The sequence below is a fragment of the Mesocricetus auratus genome, unplaced genomic scaffold (genome assembly GCF_017639785.1).
Source record: "Mesocricetus auratus isolate SY011 unplaced genomic scaffold, BCM_Maur_2.0 Super-Scaffold_6730, whole genome shotgun sequence".
In the NCBI taxonomy this organism is placed as follows: Eukaryota; Metazoa; Chordata; class Mammalia; order Rodentia; family Cricetidae; genus Mesocricetus; species Mesocricetus auratus.
Window position 1 is genome coordinate 6,532,406 of NW_024429184.1, and position 20,687 is coordinate 6,553,092.

At 39.9% G+C, this 20,687-nt stretch overlaps 1 protein-coding gene and 1 long non-coding RNA gene across 5 annotated transcripts in view; one reads left to right on the forward strand and one right to left on the reverse strand.

Moving 5' to 3' along the window:
- Nucleotides 1-20,687, reverse strand: part of Slc44a1 (solute carrier family 44 member 1) — a 167,879-nt gene that overhangs the window by 69,297 nt on the left and 77,895 nt on the right. For all 4 annotated transcript variants that reach the window (XM_040738298.1, XM_040738309.1, XM_040738294.1 and 1 more), the window contains exons 5-8: nucleotides 11,313-11,406; nucleotides 3,747-3,916; nucleotides 1,792-1,881; nucleotides 229-368 (exon numbers count right to left, since the gene is read on the reverse strand). In XM_040738298.1, the coding sequence (XP_040594232.1) occupies nucleotides 229-368; nucleotides 1,792-1,881; nucleotides 3,747-3,916; nucleotides 11,313-11,406 (494 nt within the window). The remainder of the gene's footprint in view (nucleotides 1-228; nucleotides 369-1,791; nucleotides 1,882-3,746; nucleotides 3,917-11,312; nucleotides 11,407-20,687) is intronic.
- LOC121136861 lies at nucleotides 9,777-18,805 on the forward strand. Its single transcript, XR_005874034.1, has 3 exons — nucleotides 9,777-10,276; nucleotides 11,010-11,123; nucleotides 18,469-18,805. It is a non-coding gene; the product is annotated as an uncharacterized LOC121136861 (long non-coding RNA).

Here is a 20,687-nt window from a genome sequence, read left to right on the forward strand (position 1 = left end):
GACAACATAAATATCCCAGGTGAAAATTATCTCAAAAAGCAGACAGGGTAGAATGAACTGTTTCATGAGAAGAACACTCATCAACTAGAGAAGACTCTGCCAGACTTAGAACAGGAAGGAAACGATGGGGCAGCGGTACAAAGGCCAGAGTGCGTCTGTGTTTCTTTCAGGAACACCCGCTAACATGCACGCAACACTGGGCGCTAACCCTTGCAACCCCCAACTCACAGTGAACACTGTAGCTGAAATGGCATAGATGAGGAGGGCCCGCAGATTGTCTTCAGCTATCTGAAGCTGCTCAGGGATAACGGTCTCTTTGGGAGACCGTCTTTGCTTTGCATACAGCCACCATAGTACACCTGTGCCACCTGGAGACAAATAACAATCGGTTTTGCAGAAATCAATACAAGGAAATATGTAAGATGTGTGCTCAGCTTTCCGGACCTATACTTTTTAGCGCCATGAATGGGACTCGGTGGCAGTCCACTTAATAGAAAGCATGCAGGTACAACTCTTTGGAAGCATGAGAAAGAAGGCAGCTTCCATATTAAGCACTGACAAATCCTGCAGACTTTCTTCCAATGCAATCATCACTGGCTATGAAGCTGAGGACACAGCCAGAAACAACAGGTAACCTCCAAAGGAAATTTGGAACTCCGATACTTAGTGCTCACAAGACATGCAAATGATTAAATATTTGTATGGTGATCAAACAAACAAGCAAGCAAACAAACAAATAAAGTGTACGAAAGAGTAGTTCTTGGGAACAAAGAGATGCATGGGCACGAAGGAACATATGTGCCTGTGCACAGTTCTCTTCAAAGGGTCCCGAGCATTCTGTGCCTTAAGTTCTAGCCAACAAGTCCAGCGGTAAAGGCAATACTTGATAACCAAGAACTAGGAAAACACAGAATCCATCAAGTCCCTCGTGAATCAACCCTCTGAATTCAGTTATTACAAAGGTTAATCAAATTATGAACTCAGGAAGGCTATAGATGCCGGATCAGTGGTTCCAACTAAGACTAACCCAAGACACCCAACCTGAAAAGCAACTGTAAGTCAGGGCCCTTTCAAGGCAAAAGCAAATAAATTCTTAAGGCACAATATGTAGAAATAGTATTTTAAATTTAATAGTACCTTGAATGTAAAAGCTGGGATTATTTAACAAGGTTTCAAGCACAGATGAGCAGAAAGTAGGTGGCCCAGCAAGTTAGGGAAATGTTATACTTAAGTCAAGGGAAAAGCAACACGTATCATTTCTGCCTTTAACATTCACAGGGTTAAGCAGCATTTTACAAATACACATAGGTTACCAACTGCGGAAGTAGAAATACATTAGATATGGAAGCAATGAGGAAGACTGTCAGAGAAAATGGTGTATAGAGAAAGGCTAGAGAAAAGGAAATACAAGAGCAGGTGTCAGCAGCAGAAACAAATGCAGCACTCAGATTATAGAGAGAAGCAGAGAGACACAGTCAGCTGAGCTCAAAATGTTAACTAAATGCAGTGTCTTCATACACACACACACACACACACACAGAGAGAGAGAAAGAGAGAGAGAGAGAGAGAGAGAGAGAGAGAGAGAGAAGGGTATGTGCTTCAAGTGCTAACCAGAGCAAATGAGGAAATGAGAATATAATTATGACACCCTCAAGGCAAAAATAAACACTCACTCTGGAGAAGAAATAGCACAGAAAAAGAAAAATTGCATTTTCTTCTTTTTATTTCTATTTACCACCATGGAATTAGCAAGGCACAATAAAAATGAAGGAGGGAAAAAAAATCACTTACCAAGTGAACCCAGTATGACCAGAATTGTTAAGATCCACACAAGCACTCTTGATATATACCTGATAATCACCATCAGAATCATGGACAGAACTACAGGGAAGACAGAGAACACAAAGAATGCCATTTAAAAAAACACAGGGGAATATAAAGAGAAAGACGACTATTGCTTTTTCCTACAGGGATAGTTTGATGCTATTAGTTCATGACCACGAAAGCAAAGGGAAAAGGCTGCTTTTGAAACTGTGACTCACACACTTAAGCAGCATCTCTGCAAGCCAATGGTCCTCACCGTGCGGGCTACAAACCACAGAAAACAACACACGCAGATGCACACGGTGACGCCACAATAACAGAGGCTTCCATGGAGTCCCCAGCGGGAAGACATCAGACATGCAAACAGTACAGGAGGTGTAGACAATGGCATGTCATGAGGTGAACAAAATGAAAGACAGTAACAAAAATTGTAACGTGCAGCTGGAAATCAGCTAAAGTAACCTGCATCGTCTCGGGACAAATGTCTCTGACTCAACAGACTAGATGGGATTTTAACATTGTCTAATATTTTACATTTGACTCTGTAACGCCAAGAGAGGGTCTGAGCCTATATGGTATAATATCCTTAAACCTGCTAAAGCCAAATGCTCTGACCTCATTCCTCAACCGAATGCAAAGCTTTTCCTTAGGAAAGAGCAAAGATTAGGATGAGTCACTTAGCCAACTCCCTTTTCTATCCCAAACTAAACTCTAATGTGCTGAAATTATAATTAAAATGCTTGATTAAGAGGGCGGTTAACTATTGTGTGAGAAAAATAATTCTGAAATAATACTTTATAAATATTTAATGATCTAAAGGCCCATTCTCCAAACAAATGAACAAAGATATCTTGAATTTATATCATATTCTTATGCCTTAAAAGAAAGATATTCTTTAAAAAAGTGGAATTCTAATGAATTCACATTAGTGTTATTAATCTTAAAGTTTGTATGTAGTTTTTGGTTAAAGCATTTAACTATTTCAGAAAACAGTGATTATTATAAAAATCATCATATTTTTTCAGGCCATTTGCAAAGCTAAATAAATGGTTAGGTCTTGGTCTAGGAATTTTAAGATACTACTTTAGAAATAAATGTATAAGAGTGAAAATAAAAAACAGATGGGAGCCCTTCCAACATCCCAGAGCTAGAATTTTATAAGGACATCATTACTAATTGAGTTAAGTACCAGCTATGTAAAAGAGGAAACACTCTCTCATGATAGGAAAGGTGGAAATACAGTCTGCAGCTTCCCAATGAATACAACTGCTATTAAGCATACATAAATATTAACTTTATTTATGCAATGAAATAGTTTGGTTGCTACTAACTTGTGTATCCCCATTAAGGTATGCAAACTCTGACATGCCCTTAAACAGTTTTAGAATAATACAGGTAGCTTTTTTTTTTCATCGTGAAAATAGAATTGATTTTATCATCTAATTATTGACTAAATTATTCTGTGGCTAACAAGTGGAGATTTCTTATTTTTCCCAGCAAGGCAGCAGTACTATGAACTATAGCAATCGAAATAAAATTACACACTTCAAAAGTAACCTGTGTTCTTAGAATATATAAGAAAGCATGTAGCCTCTTTTATACATAAATATACTTTTGGAATCACATCTAAATCATTAGAAGGAGCCTTATGCTAACGTTAAAGTTAATCAATGACTTATTTAGTAACCAAAGTTTGGGGAAACAAGTCTTTAATGAAAGGAAAAAAAGTGACATGAGTTTCAGATATATACATATACATACTTTTATGTATATATTTATAACTATATGTAATCTGAAACAGTTATCTTGGCCATGGGTAGTCAAACACTTTACACGTATCCCCAGATGTATGCATATTTTGGCTAAAGACAGCAGCCTTCTGCAGTACTATGAAACAGCTAGTAATGAGAGAAAACGATTACCTAGTGATAACAAGCAAAGTCCCAATATAATTTCTTTGCTGGTCATTACTCCACTAATCAGCCTGTGTAAGACACTATTGTCACTGACAAAGGTGATCAGGGCCTCTGCAAACTTGGCATAGCAGGAAATGTTCACAGGAGCACAGCGATGGAAGAATGGAATAGGTGCACTGGTGACACAGGAAAAAAAAATCAGAAAAAAAATTACTCCTACTCAGTATAAACGCCACATCAAACACACAGATGGAAGGTGAGCATGGCTGCCATACACTCCACCCTCCACGCCGCGGGAGCTACGTGCTGTGCGTGACGGAGACAGCTTCTGCATGTGCTGACGCCGTCTTACCAGGGCTTATCAAAGAGGGTGGAGTGCATGTTCCAACGGAAGACATTACCCCCCCTCCTGACAACACACACACACACACACTCACGCACTCACATGGAGAACTGACCAGAAGCAAAACCAAACACTCGAGACGTCTCGACTCTGCACATCTGCCAGAGGCCGATGGCAAAGCTTACATGCATGTGCTTCATTGAAATGGAAAACAAACTTCTGCCGGAAGCAACTTAAAAGTAAACACACACACACACACACACACACACATGCATGCTTTTACATGAAACGGGCCACCATTAATAGAACGTTTCCTCTTTCAAAACATCATAGGAAACCTCATATTAATAAAGGTGTTTAGGGCACAAGCTTATATACCCTCGTATAAACAAAAGCATGCCAAGACATTAACAAACAGCAAATTAAAACAGCCATGAGAACTAATCTATAGAAATGTTTATAATACAGAAATACATGGGGAAAGTATAAATAATGTAATGGCGACATCTCTGTATAAAAGATTACACACAAATACGGGAACAACAAAACACTCCATTAGAAGGTGAGAAGTACATGCCTTGTTAGGGTCATGGAATTCTGGACCCCTTTCTTTCCCTTTTCAGTGCTTGAAATTGAACCCAGGACCTCAGGCAGGCTAGATAATTGCTCTACTCCTTAACTATTATTCCAGCAAATTTCTCTACTCTGCACATGCTATGTGTATGATATAATATGTCTATATCATATGCAAATGATAGTGTGTGTCAGAAAAAAGGGAAAAGAGCCAACGAGTTCATCATTTAACCCAAGCTTCCATGTACCACAGCTGTGACTTGTGAGAGAACATAGGGGTGTGAGTATGTGACCCATAATTTTAATTAGCTTAATAACATGGGTCTGTTTTAATGTCTGAGAGGATAATATGTACACACACATCTAACCAGTGACAACACTGTGAACCAGAGAACTTCAAAATTTCAGGACAGCCCATACATATAAATACATATATATAAATACACATGGGTAAATTAAAATTAGGCCATCTTAACACAAACCTCACACCATTGAAGCTGAAGATCAGACAGGTGGCAGGTCTAATATAACGAGCCTGTTAGAGAGCTGTAAGTTTGTTCTCATTCTTAAATATTCATCTACCTAGTGGGTAAGATTATATGTAAAAGCTCAAATTGTAAAGCTCCTAGTCTTAGGAAAATGTACCTGACCTGAAGCAAAATACTGTCTTTGTTTCCTTCCTCAAAAATTTTTTCCTCTTGAAATCAGAATGAATAGGCTATTTTTTACTAATTGTTAAGACAATGAAAATAAATGGCAATAAGAAACATCATCCATACTACTTAACTTTTTGAAACAAAATAATTTTAAAGATGAAGCCTTACCTTAGTGACAGTTCAGTAACATATATTCAAAAATGATGTAACAATATAACAGGAATATTCATCTTTTTAAAAACCCACCTCAATGGACCTGTATTGTACTGGTATATACTTCTAAAATGGCATTAAATGAGCTCCCTAGAATGAATTCCAAAGACCTAATACTTTTTTTTTAATTGCAGGAGGCTAGGACATTTTGAACAATTGTTTCTTGAACAAACACTATGTCACTAAAGATGAGACAAGGTATCAAATTACAGAACACTTTTAAGTGAAATGGATCTAGTTAGAAACACTGTAAGAATTTAAATGGATTAGCTATAAATCTCAAAGTCAATGGAGGCTGATTGGGGACAGAAGTCTCTAAACTGGTAACTGTTATAAACTGACAGGCTTTCTTGTTCCCAATGTCTAGAGAGATGCTCTATCTAAGCAGACTTTCAACTATACATACATACATATATATATATATATATGATCTCAAGGCTGGCTCTGCGTCTTTTTCTTTTTTGGTTTTACGAGACAGGGTTTCTCTGTATTGTTTTGGAGGCTGTTGGTCCAGCCCAGCCTTGAACTCACAGAGATCCGCCTGCCTCTGCCTCCCAAGTGCTGGGATTAAAGGCGTGCACCACCACCGCCCGACTTGGCTCTGCATCTTTAAAACCCCAGTGCTCTCTGTTCTTAGCCATCTACATCTCTACCCTCCATGTGAACCGGCCCATCCCCTCTCACTCAGCCTTTGCCCCCACCCTTGCCCCGAAAGGGACCTACCTGTCAGGTCCTTTTCCTTGTTGACGCTATCCACTAGCTTCCTCGGCCCTGTGTACTTCTTTTTCCCCCTATCGGATATTAATTTAAGGCCCAGTTCTCCCGACACGGCAGGTGCAGACCGCCGTCTTTCTGGTTCTGTCCTGCTCCCTGAAAGGGTGGCCATGTTCTGCAAGTCACTCCAGGTCACCGCTGCCATCGCCACTGTCACCCGTGACACAGGACTCCAACTCTGAGGAGCAGCACTGCCAGCATGGTCTGTGCTGATTTCCTCGTGAGGTTAGGACTAAGAGAGCAGCTTGGAAAGGGAAGAGCTGGGCTTTTAAAACCTCGACCCTTCTCTTAAGGAAGGAATGTCAAGTGGGGTCTGCGCTGAGCTTTTCCTTTCAAGTCACCGGGCCAACAACTCCAAACAGTACTTTTGTAAGAAACCCTCATAGAACTGGGGCAAAATAACAGTGACCTTTTACCCTATAATTTACCGTACATTAATGAAAAACATACCTGGTAGCTTTAAATTTAAAACTATAAAAAAATACCAGAAACTGGCTAACCGCATTGTCTAGTTAATAGTAAATAACCTGCTTTTAATTAAAACAAATAAAAGATGAACAGGAAAGAATTTATGGATCCATTATTCAAAACTGAAGTTGAATACTTAGCTGTGAAGTAAAAAGCATGGGGATTGCTTGCCTGCCTTCCCTTCCTTCCTATGGAACTCTGGGCCACATGCTGCAGACTCTACCACTGAACTAGATTCCTGGCCTCTGGAATTATTTTGTTGCTGTTATTTGGTTTCTGATACAATCTCATTCTGCAGTCCAGGCTAGCCTCAAACTCATAGCAATCTTGCAGTCTCAACTTCTCCAGTGCCTGGAAATTATTTATAAGCCACTACATCAGTTTTGGATTCTTTTCTTTTTTTAAAAGCTTAGTTTATTTAAATTTTTTATTGATTAAATTTGTTCTTTGACAATTTCACCCTTGAATAAGCCTCCTTCATTTTACTCTCACAGAATCCTTTTGAGCATTCCTGACATCAAAATGCTTCTATTACATTTTGCCATTTTAACATAATGAACCCAAAATGCATGATCTCATTTCACATACCTCTGAGAAAACACTTCTGAGAACATGGCATATGAGATCATGTCTGTACTACTGCCTAACCTATACGACATAGTCTGCTTCTTAACGAAGAGGCCCACGCAAAGGATTTTGTCTTCAAGACTGATGCATCTTGAAGAGGTCAGTGTGCCTCCTATAGGTCCTAGCACTTCACATTACTGAAACATTAGTCAACGAGAACAAAATATATCTGTAAATTAGCTACTGATAGGTAAACACTGGCAAACCTACTGCGCATTTCCCTTGAGTCCTGACTCTCACAGCGAATGAGGTTCCTAAAGCATGACAAACAGGACCCAGTAACCTGGTCCCTGTCCTTCATGAGAGGAGGCAGGGATCAGCATCTCAGTAACTATTTTAGAACCCCAAGCTAAAAACAACCCCACATGATTTCTAGCTGTATGTTTTGAGAAAAGAATAGCATTAAAGGATTCTAGAAAGATCCCCGATAGCATATAAAGAGCAAGACATAAGTCAAGAATCTCGCAGTCATATAAAGTACTCTTTGTACATTCCATTTTATTTTATTTTCTTCTTCCACTTTTATATACTGTAGAAACAACAATGGTCATAGAGATCTGATGGGGAAGTCCTTCTGTGTATATGTTTGTCTTATTGGTTGATAAATAAAGCACTGTTGGGCCAATAGAGAAGCAAGAATCGAGGAGGATTCTGGGAAATGTAGTCAAGAGTAGAGAGTCGCCATGTGATCCTGGGAAGAGAGGATGCATGAGGCTGGTGTCCTCAGTAAGATACGACCTTATAGAAACATTTTATATATATAATATATATATATAGCCATAACCCACTAATATATATATTAGTGTTATGGGTTAATATTTAAGACAGAACTAGTCAATGAGAAGCCCTGGACATTGGCTGACAGCATTGTAATTTATAGAGTCTCTGTGTGATATTTGGGTTGATGCGGCTCTGGGATCAAGTTGGCGGGAAGAATGCTTGCTACAGAGATCCTGTAAGATCTAGACTCAACTTCTGACTCAGTAGTTACTGTGTGGCCTTGGGTAACTTATGTTCTCTCATCTTCCATTTTCCTCATTTACGAGTTAGGGGCAAAACCTGCACAGTTTTGTGAGGGTTTGATGATCCTGTCCAGCACCTAGCAACCTTTCTGGTATCAAAAGGTAACCAAAATAAGTGAACCAACTGAGAAAGTGTTTCCGGACTGTCGTTTTCCCTACACATATGTAATGCCACTGCAAGCAGACAGGGTGCCTCTCCCCATATCACCACTCCACTTTGCAATTCACCAACAGAGGTGTGAATCTAGATAAACTGTTGTCTTTTTTAGCTATTTGCTTTTAAAGCACCAAAGCTCTGGGGTCTTCTGACTTTTAATGTGCTCTTAGTGTTTTATTGCAAATTATTTTATGGTTGCTCTTGCTAAGGCAGGGCATCTCTGGGCATCCAGGAAGGTTTGGGCAAAGGGGAGGGATCGAGAAGTAGGGAGAGACAATACTTCCCAAGCTGGGTCCCAAGAACAAAAGTGGACATTTAACATCTATTATCTTAAGCCTTGAAACAATTTTGTGAATATTCCCACTTATTCACAGATAAACTGGATTTATACCTAGAGACTTACTCCAGCTGTTAAATAGAACAATGGGACAAAGTCGCCCACAGACCAATAAATCCTGGTCTTTCTTACTGAATATCTTTACTTTGAGGTCTACAGATGTTCAGTTTTGGTTTGCAATAGCAACTTGACAAGATGGAAAGAGCTGGAAATCCATTTGACTGATGTGTCCTCTTTCCCAACAGAATATTTCAAGTTCGAGTTCAGGAGTCATGACTTGTTTGAATCCAAGTTCATGCGGCTCTGCCCTGGAAGGATGCTACGTCCCCAGGAGGAGGGGGGAGGAGATGTAAAAGGAGACGGGAGAAGTATCAGCAACTAAGAGAATTTCCTGCCTTCCCATGAGTTCAGTCTCCCACACTCACATCAGCACTGGCTCCAGCACCAGGGGATCTGATGCGGTTTTCTGGCCTCCATAGGCACACACCCACACCTACGTGTGTATTTAGACGGGGCTACTGATTGTGGGGCACACTTTTAATCCAAGAACTTACAACGCAGAGGCAGGGGAATCTCTCTAAGATCCAGGCCAGCCTGGTCTACATAGTGAGTTTCAAGCTAGCCAGAGCTATATAGTGAGACTCTAGATAGATAGATAGATAGATAGATAGATAGATAGATAGATAGATAGGTAGATAGGCGGATGGATGGATGATGGATAGATTATTGACAGATAGGTAGATGGAAGGAAGGAAGGGAGGAAGGAAGGAAGGAAGGAAGGAAGGAAGGAAGGAAGGAAGGAAGGAAGGAAGGAAGAGACCAAGCCAGCCAGCCAACCAGAATAGATGTTGCCCAATATGGCAGGATTAGAGGTTGGGGGTAGGGTTGTGATATGAGCTACACCACCACCCACCCACAATTATGTAGGAGCAAAGTAACTTCATTCCAAGAACTTTCTAATTCATTTTTTAAAAAATAATACATCTTAACCTAGAAAGAAATGATTCTATACTCAAAATATATATTCAAAATGGATTTTAGCAGTTGGGTAGCTACCCATATTAAATTCTTTCTCTTCTCCACTGAATTATAGAGCTATCTCTCCAAGACAGGGTTGACTACACCATCCAGGTTAGCCTCAAACTTGCTACTTGGCTCAGGCCTTGAACTTGAGATTCTCCTGGCTTAGCCTCTCGTCTTGGATTACAGGCTATACCGGCAGGCCCAGCTCTGCTTGCTTTTACATTACTGAATTTTCTGCAATGACTGGATCCTAAGCACCTCCTTGGCTTCACTGCTGCGGCCTCCCTGACAGCCTTCACCTCCACCCTATGAATGGAATCTCCTGAGTGACCGGCTTAAGGCTGTAAGTTTTAAATCCTTCCCAAGTTTCTTCTAAAACAGTCCCTTTTTAGTTTTAGGCCTACAGGCTTTAAATTTTGATTTTTCAATTGCGACTTGACAAGGCTAAGAGAGCTAGAAATCAATCTGACTGCTGTGTCCTATTTGTACTTTGCAAAGACAATTTAAAATTCAAGTTAGTAAAGCACAGGTTACCGTATGAGTCATTCTTAAGTCAGCATGATCTGCTTTCATGTTCTTCAGTCTCTAATTTTTCACTTGCTAGTCCAGTATAATACACTGAGATGTAAAAGTGATTTCTAGTCAGTTTTCTAGAGGTTTCCTAGGTCACACTGTAAGATAAGTATCTTATCTTTCTAACATATGCAGGTCTAAACATATACACACACATTCATAATTTTGAGAATCTACTATACAATGCTTGAGTGTGTGTATCTTAAAAAAAAAACTATGCATCATGTTAATGATTGCTTTACTTGTAAATACTGTGAGCCACTGCCAAAGAACATTTCTTCATTTTTCATCTATTACATGCAGTTAGTATTTAGTAATAAATGTTTGCTAAATAAGATTTTAGATAAACCTGGAGAATGCCCTAACACTGAGGACGCTCCTGAAGAATAATCACTTGTGTAATTCTAAAATACAAAGCCGTAAGTAATTTCAGTGAGTATTATTAGGATCAACTTCAAAGTATCTACAGGGACAGTGACAATTGGTTTCTAAATTTGTTGCAGAATTAACAATGATTCGGCAGTTTTGCATACTTAAAAAAATCATGGACTGAAAATAAAAATATCAAAAAGCTCCTGAAAGAAATTCAAAATACCTGAGAACAAGAGAAGTGGTTTGTGAGTACTTTCTTTGAAGATTAAAATATAAAAGTTGTCAATGTTTATTCCTACTTTTAAAATCTTGTTATCATAGTAATGGCCCCAGGAACAGGCATCATCAAAATGACAGTTTTCTTAGAACAACACAGTGCTGAGCTTACCTATGAAAACAAAGGCTGTAAGTTAACAACTATGCAATTAATTTACCTTGCTGGGACTGGTAGTTTGGGGCAAAGCCCAGCAGATTTTGAAGACTGAGTGTATTCGGAAGGCTTTATGTTGTAGGTACACAGTGCTGAGCCTGTTGAAAGAAAGTGACATGTTAGCTAGTGGAATTGTCTGAATAAAGTCTTAGTTGTTTTCCCTTGGCTTTAAATGTTAATGCTAACATACACCACTTCAGCCATTATAAACACTGCAAAAACCACTTCATTTAAGATAGTTTTCTCTGAAATGACCGATAATTTAATGTATTTTAGGCACAAATTTTAATTACTAGCACCTTTACTGACTGTCATGTCATGTTCTCTGACAGATGACAAAGACACACACATCACTTGCTGCATGCCTATAAAATGGGCACGAGAACACTCACGAACCAGGAGATACAGAAGCTAGAATAAGAGGTCACTGCTAAAGGGGCTGGTCTGAATTAGGCCCCCAACTCTGACCACAAGGCATGCACTCCACTGTATGACTGCCTCCTATTCACATACTTCCCCTTACTTAAGACGGAAAACACTGCACATGGAACTGCACACAGGTGGGAATATCACTCTTTTCTTATTTAAAAGGCATGAACCGTTCCCAACTATACACCACTGAACAAACTGATCAACTGGTAAGTGATCTCCAGGTTCCAGGCAGTTTATAGTAGCTCAGAGTCAAATCTGATCGGCGACAGAAAGAGCTTTCTGATTATGTGACTAATACTTATCTAAATAACCGTGAAAGTTCAGAATGAACCCAATGAATTTTGTGTGTGCTATCTTAGTGAGCTGCAACTGTTTTTGATACATAAGTGACTTCAATACAGGAAGGCTCATTGTACACCGACAACAGATGCTAGTGTGTGTGTGTGTGTGTGTGTCTGTGAGGAGCAGGCTGCTGCTTTGCTTTTGCAGAGCACCTACTGCATTATACATAAACTATGTGATTAACTGAAATCCCTACCAGATTTCTACGTTAGCAAAATATCATTAATATGAACAGAAAAGCTTTCATTGGTATAATGAATGACAATGAGATCTTAAATTGTACTACTATGGGAAAAGAAGTTCAAAATATACTGTGAGGCCAGAGAGGCCAACTAAACACCGGGTTAATTTTGGAAAAGGCACTTGATCATATCTCAAGGAAATGGAGAGGATTATTGAAAAACACATCCTGGTTTGCTTGGAACAAAATTGAGAGTGAGTTTATTTAACTTTTATCTTGTTTGATCAATCAAACAAATTGCTGGAAATTTCCAGAAAGCAACAAATCAGAAGCAGTGCTGTCTGAAACCAGCAAACTATGTGGTAAATGTTTAAACATGATGGTCGCAATACCATGCTCACCAAAATATAAATAGTATAAAAGGTAAGCAATTGGGCAGTGCAAAACTACTTTTAAAGATACTTTAATGCTATGCATCTCTCTTCTCCCAAGGGTTTCCTACTTTTGGTTTTTAACTATTCTTTTTCTTTCTGATGAAATTTTCTTTAGAAGTTAAGCTCATTGACTGAAGATATGCTGGGTGGTAAAGTGTTCACCTTGCATGATTCTAGGTTTGATCCTGAATATTTGGGGTGGGGAGGAAAGTAAAAAACGAACATTAAGTATATAACTTCCCTGAAAGTATTGTCTGTCATGTCTCAAGTTAATGCCACCACGTTCTATTCATAGTAACTTTGGAGGAAACACAACAGCAACCAAATGCTTCAGACCCACCCTATAAGAACTAGAAGTTCCTCTACTGAGAAATTTTCATTAAAAAAAAAAAACAACTGTGCCAACAAGTGCCGGGCACCCAACATGACGGTGGACTTCTTGAGCTTACCCGCCAGCACTCCTTTCAGAGGTCAAGATGGAGTCAGCATGCAAAACCATCAAGGCACTCAGTAAAGTACTGTGTGCCTTGTCCCTGTTGCTAAACACACCACACCCTTGCATCTAAATTCAGTGTCTCCACCCATTCGGTGCCTTCCTCTTTAGAGGGGGAGGTCGCCAGGCCCTACAAGGCTCAATTTGATAAATACTTTCTCAGAATAATGTTCAGCGGAAGGCTAACAGCTTTATTTCCAATTGTCTACTGGGACTTAGGCCAACACTAAGTGGATCCTGTATGAACACACTAAAGGAAAAGAGACCTTCATAACAGAGAAGTGGAAACAATCAGTCCTAGGAAACTTTCCTCGGCCCCCTGCTCAAAGCTGGTAGACGGAGAAGGCTTGGTAAAACCTTGCGATGCAAACATTTTACAGTTGTTTTCCTGCTCACGTTATTCATGAATACACTTGCAGTGGACATTTTAAAAGTGGTACCTGACTTTATTTTCCTTACAGCAGAATTATAAACAATGCCCACCACAAGAGCTTTACACCTAAGGAGTCAAGCGTACAGGGCTTTATAAATGCAAGAACAGGTTTTTAAAAAAAACCCACACTTGAATAATGAAAAGTCAAAAACTAAAAACAAAAGCTAATCTAAAGCACACAGAGGCAATCCATTTAACTCAGCCAAGTGTTATTCAAAAGCAGCTTTCCAAATGAGCGATTTTAGGAGCCCAACTTGGTAATACAAACATTTATCATGGTAAATGCTTACTATCACCCGCCCGCAAGAATGTTTAACTACTATGATATCTCAAATGTCTTAAAATATTCAATTATTTATTCTTTGGTTCGCTTTTGGTTCTATCAACCCTATGAGGTCTGTTCTATGACTATACTCCAGAAGTTATAGATGAGAGAGAGGGAGAGGAAGATAGAGAATCGGTGAGCTGCTTATTAATACAATCCTCTTTTCTTAAGGCATTCTGTTTCTGTTATTTATGGCAATCATAACCAAACAAATATCCTCTAAGGTTCCATGCCAAAATATACCTCCACCCATCATCATCCATCATCCATCCATCCATCCATCATCCATTCAACCATCCATCCATCATCCATCTATCCAACCATCCATCTTCCACAGATATCTAAAAACCATTTGTTTGAAGAAAATTTATTTCCAATACCCATTCTTCTGTGTACTTTAATCCCGGTTAAATTCCACCAACCATGAAGACTCCAGAGTGAAATACATCTTTATCTGATTGTTTTCCTTTCAGAGAACTGCAGTTGGTGAAGACATGAAACACTGTCAGTAGGACCTTCCCATGGTATCTCCTATTTTCATGATCTTCTTGGGTAACTTTCAATTTCTTCTAAAAGGCTTTTCTCCATCTGCCACATGACCCCCAGGGGGGTCTTTGGAAAATGCAAGTTCCATGTTTTATACTCTCATCCTCAGGATAAACCCCACACTCCATGGACTCAAGGTCTTTCTAAATAAAGCAGGAATGTGCCTCTAAGTGCAGCCTCCTTTGAACCCTTGCTATTCAACAACTCCGGGTCTATTGTGTGCATACTCTTCTCCTGCCTGGGCTGTCCTTTGCAGACTAGTATCTGATTAAGGTTCTGCTTAAATTTGAGCAGAACTACTCAAACTACTCAAACACCAACTCCTGTCAACTCTTCTCTGACCCACCCAGGAAAGAGATATGTCACTTAGCTCCATTATAGAACACAGCATCTTATTTTTGTAATCTTTCAACCTATCATCTCCACTTTCAATATATGAGCTCTTTGAGAATTCTGACCTGTTTCCTAGTGGATAGATAAAACTGGAAACCATGTTCTAGTGCATCATATTACAATGTTCATATGCTTTTCACTACACACTGTAAAACTAGTTCTCAGGCTGTGTGGTGGTGGTGCATGCCTTTAATCCCAGCACTTGGGAGGCAGAGACAGGAGGATTTCTGTGAGTTGGTGGCCAATCTGGTATACAGAGTGAGTTCCAGGACAGCCAGCGCTGTTACACTGAGAAACCCTGAGAAACCAAAAATAAGTACATAAATAAATACCAGTTTCTCAGCCATGGCATCACAGCATGCTGTGGCAGACACCACTGGTTATGGAGGATGGTCCTACACAATGCGGGGGTTACCAGCACCCTCAGCCTCCCCCTACTAGATTCCAGCAGTTTCCTTCTAAGCCCTTACTCAAGCAACAACCAAAATGTGTCCAAATGCTACCAAACCTTGCCAGTCAGCACCATTATGGTGTGAACAATGGACCCAAACCCCAAATTACTTGAATTAAAGATAAAGGTAATACTTTTGAGCTGGTATTTTTTTAACCTTAAATTGTATTTAGCATCAAAGCAATCTTTATAAGCATTAAAATACAAAAAGTAGACCCCTCATAATGATTTAAAAATTTGTACTGAATAGAAAAAATTTATATGTGGATCTGTTTTCATTATAGAAATCAAATTCTATTGCCCCGTGAAGTTTCATGAATTTAACTTTCATTTTTCTAATTAGAAAAATATTGTGCATTTATACTCTGGCAAAATAGAAATTGCTTTTCAGATTTCAATCTCTAGTAATCCATGAAATGTGGGACATATTTACAGTTCTCAAGCAGCACCATCCACAGAAATGAGCCATTGGTACCACCCTGTCAACCATGTAAATACTTGCTAAGTGAATTTGTAACATCTATACGAGACTTCTAAGAGCTGCGAGGACAAGTCTGGCCCTGCTGGACTACAAGCTGGACTATAATGTGTATCTCTGGTACATACCTAATGGATATTCATTATTTGATTTAAGGAATTAGTTTAAATTTTATTATCAACTGTAAACATTTTTTCCCTTTCTAAATGATCAAGCATCCCACTCTCTGAGCAAGTAAGTCATTTGCTAGAGAAGATCACTGTGTTCATTCATATACATTATCAAGTCCAACCTTCTGCATCAGTCTGTGAAAAACAATCTATACTAACTGTGTGCTTTAAATTATGTTGTTACTGGCTGAAGGGAAAACACAACGATCTGATGCTAACTATAAACTTAACAGCCAATGACAATCAAAAGGCTTATTAGTATTCACGAGCAGTAAATTTTATCCAAATGTCATACAATTTGTTAAATCTTTTAATGGCAAAACAATAACCATTCTGAAAGCCACTCAACACTGCTGTAGTCAAAGACGTGTCTATGATCCAAACAGCAGGTCATAACATCCTCAGAATTATATGAAATACTGTACATCAGAGAAGCACTTTTAAATTGTAGTGCTCTTCATATAATATAAATGAGATGCAAACAAGGAAAAAGATCTCTGCCATAGTTTGCTATCATAACATCCTCAGAATTATATGAAATATTGTACATCAGGGAAGCACTTTTAGTAGATTTTAGTCCTTACTATAAGTGAGATGCAAATGGGGGGAGGGAAACCTCTGCCATAGCTTGCTATTATGTTAGGCAAAACAAGAATATGTATTATAAAGAGTAATAAGAATGATAATAAACATCCCACGTGAAATATTCCTAACAACTGAGGATGCGTGGTCCACCTGTCAGAGATGTTCATCTTGAAGCCACTTGCTAAAATTGAGCTAGAAAACTATGTAAAGCCTCTGGTACAGCACAGAGCATATAGCAGGGATAAATAATTGGTACGTTGAAGCAAACTGCATGGCTTCAATCACTCACTAAGACCCAGATGCTCGAACTGAGCAATGGGGCTAGAGGTGGCGGGCCAGAATTGGGGGAGGGGAGAGGAAGGAGAATTGCAGGGGCAAGCACTGAGGACTGACTTCCTTGTCCCCTGTCATAGTCTGCCTGTGCTCAGCTGGAAGTCTCTTAGGGAACCACAGCTGGCATCAGAAGGAGTGTAATTAATAATGATGTGTATGCTGTTTGTGCTTTCAAAAATCATAGCAAGGACGAGAAGAAGCCTGTCCATCAGAAACTAGAAGGGAAATGGGGGTAAGATGGGATTCACACGCTAGACATAAGGCCTAGATGGGAACTCCCACCAGGCAGTTTCAGTTTTCTCTGGAGAGCACAAGGTTGGGAAAGAGAAGGAACCCAGGGGGCTCAAGAGAAGAAAAGGGACGGGCAATCACTTGGAGAGGGTGTAGAAGAGAGATAAAATGAATGGAATGAATTATTTAGATGAATTTTTCTTTAAAAGCTGATTTCACAGCAATTCTGGTTAGACAGGAACTAAGCAATTTACCTGCTGTTGGCAATACACACGGATTCAGAATTGAGGATAAAGAAAGGGAGAGGATGAGAAATTATTAAGTGGCAATAGAGATGGGTAGGGAAACCGGGTCGTGTTCTTTGAGAAAACATTATGGGTATCTACTGTGTGAGCACAAGCAATGGGGCCTGGGTATTCAGAGATAAACACAGCATGATCCTGCTCCCAGGAGATTCACACAGAACCACAGGGACATGAGACAAACTGATAGACGTTTAATTCATAATTCTTACTGTTTCTGGTAACTGCAATTTTTATTTAAAAGGCCATTTTAAAATTGTTTTCTTTGCTAGCATCATGTATTTGTGATATGTTTGAAACCATAAGAAATTGACATTTATATATTTATCACCCAATTCACATATTAGAGTATACTTTACAGTTACCTAGCTGCCCCTGTATGCTTTGAAAGCTCATGATCAAACGGCAGCACCTCCACAGAACCTTTCTAGTTCCAGATATGTCTTCTAATCTCTCCACTCTAGTCGGGCGCATTTAACCAAAGCTTCCCACAAACATCCAGGAACCAACCCCTCTTTCTTATCTAAAAGAAACAAAGACTTGAGAGAACACCATTTCCCTAATAAATGTGTTTATTAGAAACACTGCTACAGGACCAAAGAGCTTCCTCTTTAAAAAATTTAATATCTAAAGATAATAAAGTTCTTGTGAATGAGTGCTTTTTAGTACTGAGTACTTTCAAATGTTGTCATGAAAACTTAGGTCTTTGAACAGGATTTATATTATGCTTTCCTTCAGGTCAGAACCATATTGTTGTACCCAGTGCATTTTAAAATGAGGCTTAGACTTAGTATCCTAAGAGTACCTCACATATGGTCTTTTTCTTTCAAGAACATTTTTCTAATTACGATAAAATACACACAGCATGAAAGTTAGCAATGCCAAAACTCTCTGTGGGTACACAGTCAGTGACATCAACATAGTCACAGTGTTTTCGACCAGCACCATGATCCATGCCTAGAACTCTCTTCTTGAAAAGCTGTAACTCTTCAGGTGTTAAATAGTAACTGCCTAATTTATCCCCATTACAGGCCCTGCCATCTGCCATTCTCTTTCCTGTCTTGACCAACTTGACTACCACAGGAACTTCAAATATGTGGATTTTCCAACAGTGTTTGTCCTGTGGAGGGCTTATTTCTCTTAGCATACCATCTTTACTCCAACCATGTACAACTGGATTTACTTCTTCCTTCAAGCTAAATAATTTCATCATATGTATATTAACACATTTCCTTTCTTCATTTGTCTCTTGAGATATGAGCGCCATGTTCAGTTTGAAAATTTTCTTAATTTATTAACCTATCTCCACGGACAATTCCATTGTCTCTGCCTCTTGACCATCAAGAATGTCGCAATAAACACGGGTGTGTGACTATTTCTTCAGACTTTGTTTTTCAATACTTCCAAGTAAATACCGAGAAGGGACACTGCTGATTTGGGGACACAGCGGCCAAACTACTTTGTGAACCCACCACTAGTGACAACGGTTCCGAGTTTTCTAGAACTCCATCATACGGTGATTTTCTTTTTAATGGTGCATCTTAAGGGCGCAAGCACTCACATCCAGTATGTCTGGGAGGACAGTTGAAAGGCAGTCCAACACGAGACTACAACTCTGAGTGCCTGACAGGACACACAGGGTTTCTGAGACCAGAAACGGCTGTGATATGGTCTGGATAGTAATCACTAACCAGGTATAAGGCTTACAAATATTTTCTCCTGTTTTACGAGCTGACTCAACTCTGCTGATTTTGTCCTTTCTTGCATAAAAGTTTATTCTTTTCTTATTTTTCCTGAGACAAGGTTTTCCCATGCAGCCAGTGCTACACCTGGGCTTGTGAAATATCCTCCTTCCTCAGCATCCTAAGTGACAAGGTGACAGGCACCAGGCCTGCTTGTAAGCATCTTTCACTTCCGATATAATCCAATTCTACTTCCTTCCTTTGTTTCTTAGGCTTCTGGCGTTATTCAGAGCCCTTCAAGAAAGCGCTGCCAACCTGAATGCCCTGAGGCCTCTGCCTATGCTTTGTTCTGATAGTGTTACCAGCTAAGCCTTTTCATGGACTTATAATAGTTCTCTCCTTGAGATTTGAAGACGCCTCACATACACCTGGCACCAGCTCTTGCAGAAAGCTCCCCTCTGAAAGAAATAACTGAGGCCTACAAATGTGAGCTCGAAGGGCCTTTATTTCCTAACAGAGACTCAACTGTGTACAGAGGCACAAACATCAACAGCAACAAAAGTTAACAAGGTTGGGAACTGCTTCTCTAGGGAACTGGTGGAGAGACTGGACACGGGAAGTGCAGAGAACAATGGTAAGCGCGGCGGCTAACACCAACTTTTTCTGCCAGCTACACTTCTAACTGTTTTTCGTGTACTGATTCGTCATAAAGACCCGAATGAGGCATGCTATGCCCTATAAGACAGCTGAGGCATAGACAGGTCAAACAACTTGCTCAGAGTCTCAAAGCTACTACGTTAAGGAAGCAACCATTGGATCCAAACGATTTACCTCAGAGCCTGTACTGTTAGCCAGTGAATGACACCACCGATTCCATACATGTGTCTGAGGAACCATACCCCACCCACCTAAGATGGAGTATGATAAGTTACAAGGCTGATGACTGCCACATAGGGCTTAGCAAGGCAAACACGGGGCAGTACTCAGGCACAGAAAATGAGCTCTTGAGAAGTACCTGGGTCTCTTTCATTCAGGGCCCATCACACACTTGGTATTCTTCACATATCCTCCCATTTGTTTGTACGAGGACATCTGGGCTCAAAAAGCTCCTCTATTTTGTTTGTTTTGTTTTTTTTCGAGACAGGGTTTCTCTGTATTGTCTTGGAGGCTGTCCTGGAACTCACTCTTATAGACCAGGCTGGCCTCGAACTCACAGAGATCCGCCTGCTTTTGCCTCCCGGGTGCTGGGATTAAAGGCGTGCACCACCATCGCCCAGCTCCTCTATCTCTTACTACAAAGCCAGTGACCAAGTCCGCATGAGAACCAGATCCCTGGCAGTCCATGTCTTTCCTACAAGAAGGTGTGAGGTCAGGGACGTCATCCCTTCCTCCCCTTGGAGGGCCAGCAGCCCATATGGAACAATCGGAAGGCATGCAGGAACAGGCATGGTTATGACTCCAGGCATTTTTATTCTAGCAAGCTACATGTTACTTGTGGTTACTTGGAATCAACAGATGTTCAAAGGACCTAGCACTGGCCGTGGATTCAGACAGGCAGGAAGACCTGA